The following is a 7,527-nucleotide window of genomic DNA, read 5'->3' as shown; positions in this document are numbered from 1 at the left end:
TCACAATAGTTGAATTGCTTATCGATTACATCGACATCATGCTTACCGCTTGCAGTCTGGCAACGCTGAATCGTTTGGGTATCGAGTAGTTGTGTCGTCTGACAGCTTGATGGTTGAAGAAGAAGCAGCAGCAAACCATAATACGCGATGTGAGAAATGAAAAATATGCTATAATAAAAGCAAATTGCAATTGTGTTACCATAGTATTTAAGTGTTTGCCAGTTGCCTAATAAATTGTTACAATAACAGAGAGCGGCAACACGACAAGGACGACAACTCGTGGAGCGTAAACCGAAGGCAACGCAAAAATGGCGGATCCACTGAGTCTCTTGCGGCAATACAACATAAACAAAAAGGAAATAATCGAGCGTGATAATCAAATTATATTTGGTGAATTCTCCTGGCCTAAAAGTGTCAAGACCAACTATCTCAAATATGGGTAAGTAGCTTGCCAAGCCACGTCTTAAAAATGGCTTCTGATTTATTTTGACAACGCAATTTTTTTTGCAGCTCTGGCAAAAAGGGCGCTCCACGTGAATATTATACACTGGAGTGTCTGCTGTACTTGCTCAGGAATGTTATGCTCCAGCATTCGGTGTATGTGCGTCAGTGTGCCGCCGAGGACATACCCGCCGTAAATCGACCCGATCGTAAGGAGCTGCTCGCCTACCTCAATGGGGAGACGCCGACATGTGCCAGCATCGACAAGAGTGCGCCGCTGGAGATACCCACACAAGTGAAGCGCACAGCGGATGGGGATGCGGCCACAAGCGGCGAAACGGCCGCCAAGAAGTCGCGCTTCGAGGAGACGCAAGTGCAAAAGGTGCGCGAACAGCTGGCGGCGCGCTGGGATGTCAATCAAAAGGAAACTGCCGTCAATATGGACAACATTAAGTCTTTGTCGGAGACGATGTCAGTGGAAAAGATTGCAGCCATCAAGGCGAAACGTTTGGCCAACAAACGTACCACAATTAAGCGCACGGATAATGAGGAGGCGATGGGCACAGACCTGCGCGCCATACTCGACTACGATGTGGACTCCACCAAGGATATCATAAGTCGCGAACGACAATGGCGCACACGCACCTCAGTGCTTCAGAGCACGGGCAAACTTTTTGCCAAGAACATTTTCGCCATGCTGCAGGGCATTAAGGCGCGCGAGGAGGGACGTAATCGTCCCCAGGTGCCAAATCCCATTAAGATGCCCGAGCCGGCGCGCATTACGAAGCCACAGCCACAGCTCTCTCAATACAATCGTTACGATCAGGAGCGTTTCAATCGCCAAAAGGAGGAGACCGAAGGCTTCAAAATTGACACGTTGGGCACATATCACGGCATGTCGCTTAAATCCGTGACGGAGGGCTCTCTGGCGCAGCGCAAGGCGCAGGCAAACATGCCACATGGTGCAGCGGCTGCGACGCCCACAGCTGTCACACGTGCGGCGCCCAAGGAGCTGCTGCCCACGGCACAGGCGCGACAGCTGCCCGCCAATGGGCCTCAGAAGAGGCCATCACGTACGCCTATAATCATAATACCGTCTGCCAACACGAGCCTTATAACTATGCTAAATGTTAAGGATATACTGCAGGATTTACGCTTCATGTCCACGTCGGACAAGAAGCTACAGGGCTGTCAGCGCGAAAGCGAAGTGCTGCTGCAGGTGAGCTGCCACTTAACACACGTCTGAGATAATTTTAATCCCGATTTGCTTTACCTTCTAGCGCAAACGCAATAATCAGACCGTCTCGTATCGCGTTGTTGACAATCCCATCAAGCTCAGCCAACAAGATTGGCAGCGCGTTGTCGCTGTATTCGTCATGGGACCACAATGGCAATTCAAAGGCTGGCCCTGGGATGGCAATCCTGTTGAAATTTTCTCAAAGAGTACGTTCACAAAAAAGGCTCTAGCTGTAACAGCCTCGTCGAGCGTATTGTAATCTGGTTGAAGGAGACAGCTCCGAACTCATATAATATATATATTCCTTATCAAGATCAGTCAAATCAATATTGACATGAAACGTGGCATTAAACCCGGTTTTCAGCGCAACACAGAAAATATTTTCGAAGTCGGATCATTATATTTAAATCGGATCGTTATATTATATAGTTTCCATAGAAACAATCAATTTATCTTTACGAAACCCACAAATCGCTAGCTTTATTATGTTCCTCACACAAATTCAAATCACAATTAACATCGATCTACTATACATAGCTATATAACTGTTGTTTCCTATTTACTTATTTTGTTGCTCTTCTCTTTCAGTTTGCGCCTTTCATTTATGCTTCAGCGAGCTGAAATTGGATGCGAATGTGGAGCGTTGGTCTGTGACGCTGTTGCGTCTATCCCAAAACAAAAGGCATTTGGATCGCGCCGTGCTCAGCAAATTTTGGGAGACACTGGACAAGTAAATACCCTTTTATGTTCAAGGAATTATCGTTAGTTATTTAAATAACGAATGTTCTCCTTTCTTGCAGATATATGCTTAAGTACAAGCCAGATTTACGATTTTAGAAACTCTGACGTATACGTTGAGCGCGCAATCGTTAGCACTACACTAAACAACAAAACAAAGAAAAGAAGAAAAATAGGAAAAACAAACCAATGTTTATAACCGAGAAGTTAACTGTTTTAGCCCGCTGATAAATTGTCGAGCACTACACTTTTTCTACCTACTTGTAGGCAACGGGTGGTTCTAATTATGCTAAAAGTTTGTTGAACTTGTACAATGTAAACTATGAAAGTGAGCTAAGAAACAATATATAATTTGTATAATTAGTTTTAATAAAAATATATAAGACGAATAATTAATTTTTTTAAGAAATATAAATATTAATTAATTACAGCGAGGTTTCAAGGCCTAATGTTAATTATCTGTTAACTGTGTCGACATGAAAGCTTTTGACAGAACGATAATAACAGTAGGCATTACTGTACAAAAAATACTAATAAATATAACAGGGCAAATTTTAAGCTGTTCAAGATAACCGAACTGAAAATGTTAACTAAAATGCTCTTAGCTGCTAATCACAACCGAGTGGCATATTTATGGCTGCTAATAGGAGACATATTCATAGTTGTTAACGAAACACAAGCGTCTTCACAGCTGGAAATAAATACGACATTGAGTAAAAATAATAAATCAAAGGAGAGTGTCAGAAGAGAGGGCGGGCTATTGTGTCAGGAAGAAGGGCCTAATTATAGCTGTTGAACGAAAAATGACATTCTTGAAGCTGCCTTTACAGTCTTGCATAGCTGTTAAGCATAACAGAATAACATCTTTTTAGATGTTAAATGTAATATAAGAGAATAATTTGTACCTGTTTAGCCCAATAGATAAACACCACAGTTGCTTACACAGTAGCTTTTAGCACTATAATCATAGTTGGATGTAACAAATGTCAATCACATTGAGATTTAACGTGACATCAGATCATCTTTACAGCTGTTAAGCATTTGTACTTCTCAGAACCAAATAATCTGTTAAATGTAACAGACATTCATTATCGCTGTTAAAATTAACAGTAGGCCATACTGTGGCTTCGCGTAAATTTTAACTTTCAGAAGCTTGTATCGGCATATGTAGCCCAAGAGTTGATAAATGAATCTAAAGCTATTATTATTTTCAAAGCTTGAGTAGAGGATTTATAAAATAAAACACCATTTGATTGACATCTTAAAGGAAATTGTAAGTAACAGCGCATACAAATATTAAGAGCGCGCCATTGTCGCTTAAAATTTTAACATGCGATTAAATTCAATTTCAAGCACACAATTGAATATTATTAGAATTTAAAACAATATCAATTTGAATAATGTATCACATATCGAAGAGAATTTATTATATATTTATAAAAAAAACCATTAACTCGTATAAAACCAGCTCAAAAGGAAAACTGAAGCTTTTAATATAGTATTACAACAAAGATAAAGCTAGCGTAAGGTGCGAGACTAAACCGCGCCCATTTGCAGTATGGGTGTAAAGAGTTTATAGGCCTTTTTGATGTACTCGACAGCGGAAAACATTTCGCCAAAATACGTGTTGACTCTCGCTTTGCACTCTTCCTGGTCCACAGCGCCTGATCCGTCGCTTTTGCTGCTCAGCACAGCCGCATAGCGTTGGCTTAGACCCTGAAGATGTCCATTGAATTGCTTGCACAGATGCACAATGCCGTCCACCTCGTTGGCGGTGCTGTGGTGCGACTTTACCAGCATCAGCTCAGCGATTTTGTGCAGCTTGCACATTTCCAGGGCGCAGGCTTCACTGAGCGCGTTGATGCCCTTCGCATAGGCCTGTTCCAGATCTGCTGCGGTGGCCTCCTCGGAGCTCAGCCAGCTAAGAGACTGCGTCCAATGACTGCAATGTGAGAGTGTGATATATAAATTATATGTGATGATGAGTGAATAATTTAGATTTGGGAGAGTCCGACTAATAAAGCAGCCTTAATTGCGATTGATCCTGCTCACCTGGCCACATCATCAAATTTAATGCCCAACTCCGCATCGGTAATGGTGGCCAGCAAACGCTCGTTGAGCTCTGAAGCTGTGTAGTCGCCCTCGCTGTTGGATTCCACATCCTCCAGCTCCAGCAGCTCCTGAACCTCGCCAATGGTTTCCTGCATTCGCAAATATCATATGAATATGAATATTATTATTATTATTATAAAAATTAGTTATGTTCATTTGCCTGCAGTTCACTTAGAGCATGTCCGCTGACCGCATCCAGCAGCGTGTCCAGCTTGAGGCGCGACTCTTTGGACAGTATTTCCAGCGCTTCGAAGTGCACCAGGCCGCAGTAGTTCTCGAAGAGCACGTCGAAGCGCAGTTGCGCCTTTTGTTTCTCGAGCTGCAGCTGTTGCAGCGATTCCTCCATTTGATCCGCATCCTTTTTGGCTTCGAGCAGCACAGCGCTCAAGTTGGGCTTGTTCGCATCGAGTCCCAGTAATTTGCGTTTGTTCATTAATTTGGGATCGTTTTCCTGCAGTATGTTCATGGTCTTCTTGCCAATTCCCTCTAGCGTATCCAGACCCGTGTTGAGCACCTTGGAGCCCAGCGTTGTGACAATGCCCAGATTAAATGCGGGAACGCCGCCAGCTTCGGGCTTTTCTATAGCTGCTGCAGCTTCTGTTGTCGTCTGTTGATCTGTGGCTGTGGGCCTGGCCGCCCCCTCGGCTGCATTGATTCGTGCCAGCTCCTCGGGATCGGGCACGCCTATTATCTGATTTAGTCCTTGATTCACCTGGGTTGTTATGTTGCCCAGACCCTCCGTGGCGGTGCTCAGCACAGAGCTCAACTTGCCGCCCCATAAGCCCCAGCCAGAGGAGGAGGCTGACGCAGGCGGAGCTGCTGGTGACCCTGCTGAAGCTTTGCCCAAAGTGTTTGATTGCTCTTCTGCAGCTTTGTTGATTTCTGGCTGCAGCTCCTTTTCTACGTGCACGAACTTGTCATCATCTTCGTCGCCATCGCCCCAATCGTCCCAGTTGTCGTCCTCATCGCTCTGATTCCAATCATTGGAGTTCTCATCTTCTTTATTTGGTTTATTTGCCATTATTCCGTGCGCTTACCACGTAGTTTCACGAATCTGACAATTATCGATAGCTGGCAATCTGTCGATAATTTAATACCAGTTTTACATGTGCCTAAAAAATGAACCTGTTAGTTAGCAGAGGTATTTTTAATGTAACTTTGGCGCGGATTTTTTGTAATTTAAAATATGCGTATTATATTTTCTAAAATTAAAAGAAAAGAAACTAAGTCTAACTTTAAAAATTAAATCGAGAATTGTGTTGTGTATGTCTTGCAATAGGGTTGGACAGCTCGTGCTACCTCTATATGTGATCTAAACCATTAAATACATGTTTAAAATACATGTACGCCGCGTAAAATTGTGCTTGGATTAGTTCGTGCTATTGCACGAAATAATCGATATGCGGGGATCTCTAATTGGCAGATTTAAATACCACTGTTAATTAACAGTGAAGCTATAACTTTAACATTGGCGGGAATAACTCATGTGATTAAAATTGTGTTTTATTAAAAATGTGTTAAAAATTGTGTTAAATCTAAATTTATGCATATAAATGCTAAGATATAAATAAATAACTGCATAAACCAACTGCTGCTTATCACAGACTAGCATTTTAATTGTTTTTGAGAACATAAAATCAACAAAATAATAAAAACACCTACTAATACATGCGCATTTTTTTCAAGTTCATTTTGTGCAGTGCTCAGCTAACAGTTAAATTAAGTGCGTATTCAGCACATGGTGGTTTCATTGCCAAAATGTCGAAAGGAGTATAAAGAAAGGTAAGTGTAAAAAGGAAAACTGACCGAACACGCAGTGCCCACAGACATAAAACCTCAAATTGTGTAGTCAGCCAACAGCAACAACAACTATAACAACAGGTGACTGTTGCTCTTATTAGAAATACATAAATTATTGGAGCACCTTGTGTCACATGTGTGCGTTGGAATGCCCCAGTGGAGGTGCCACATCCATTTCTTGCCATTCACGCACACGCACATACACGCACGCAAACAATTTTCTGCTCAATGCATACAAATTGAATTGATATTAGTTTGTAAAATATTTAGGCATTAAAATAGCACACAGATGCGTGTGTTTGTGCGTGTGTGTGCGTGTCCCAGTTACCTTTGGTGACTCCTTCTCTATAACTGTTTTCATGCAAATCTTCATTTTTGGCTGTGTGCTGGTGCGAAAGAGGTGTCCGATGTATTCTTACTTATTTGTACTGACAAAGAGTGCAAACATTTTTTTTGCAGTTTTGTTTTGTTGTGTGGTTTTTCATCCGATTTACAGAGTTGCTTTGGCAATATTATATACACACTAGTGCAAATTTTGAGAGAAATTGTAAACTACTTTAAACGCTCACAGAAAAGTTAGATTACACGAAAACATAAACAAAAGACTAACAAATATACATTACCTAATTTTTACATATTGCCACGTATAATACTGGGAAAAATAAATGAATGAAACTTTTTATTGTGGTTAAATAAAATTTTAAATTGTTAGTTGTTAGTTTAGAGTTTAGTGATCGTCAACTTTTTCTGTTGGAAAATTTTCCGGGAAAAGTTTTTTTTTGAAAAATATGATTTACATCAAATCAAAAACTTTCCATTTAAGGGAGACTACTAAATTGAAAAGTAATGTAATGTAAGCTCAAGGCTTGCCTGTATTCATGTTTGTTAACAGAAACTGTTAATCACTGCAGATGCATATGTTAACAGAATTTAAAATTCTCTGCGATCTGTAAGTTCTCTTAAGCTTAACAGTTTTTGCTCTTGATTGTGCACTTGCATCTGATCTAAATGTTTATTGTATGTGAGTTGATAAAGTTTTAAAATGACGAGTAAATACTCGAATACTAAATAACAAAGAAATTGCACACAAAAACGTGCTCTTCGTTTTTTATAACCACTTCAAAGCGAATCCCTTTTGATTGCTCTAAAGTCCACACAAAAACAATGCTCGTTCAAGTTTTAACTGTGTCTGCACAGTG

The 7,527-nt window shown here is 41.2% G+C and overlaps 2 protein-coding genes across 2 annotated transcripts; one reads left to right on the top strand and one right to left on the bottom strand.

Annotated features, from left to right (window-relative positions):
- Window positions 1–8: 8 nt before the first annotated feature.
- hyx (cell division cycle 73 hyrax) lies at window positions 9–2,808 on the top strand. The gene is made up of 6 exons (XM_064696795.1): window positions 9–149; window positions 250–439; window positions 511–1,660; window positions 1,722–1,884; window positions 2,267–2,408; window positions 2,479–2,808. Exons 2-6 carry the CDS (start codon window positions 309–311, stop codon window positions 2,513–2,515), a joined length of 1,623 nt encoding a protein of 540 aa, XP_064552865.1. The 5' UTR covers window positions 9–149; window positions 250–308; the 3' UTR covers window positions 2,516–2,808.
- A 1,000-nt stretch (window positions 2,809–3,808) lies between these two features.
- On the bottom strand, window positions 3,809–5,595 carry LOC135438428 (protein FAM114A2). The gene is made up of 3 exons (XM_064696755.1): window positions 4,689–5,595; window positions 4,469–4,617; window positions 3,809–4,358 (listed from the first exon to the last, which is right to left on the bottom strand). The coding sequence occupies exons 1-3, from the start codon at window positions 5,547–5,549 to the stop codon at window positions 3,953–3,955; spliced, it is 1,416 nt and encodes a 471-aa protein (XP_064552825.1). The 5' UTR covers window positions 5,550–5,595; the 3' UTR covers window positions 3,809–3,952.
- Window positions 5,596–7,527: the final 1,932 nt, after the last annotated feature.

The sequence above is a fragment of the Drosophila montana genome, unplaced genomic scaffold, assembly GCF_035044405.1.
Source record: "Drosophila montana isolate Dmon_TW-CO22-7 unplaced genomic scaffold, ASM3504440v1 contig_1505_1, whole genome shotgun sequence".
In the NCBI taxonomy this organism is placed as follows: Eukaryota; Metazoa; Arthropoda; class Insecta; order Diptera; family Drosophilidae; genus Drosophila; species Drosophila montana.
Note: the sequence above shows the minus strand (reverse complement) of the source record. Positions and strands in the feature narration are given on the sequence as shown.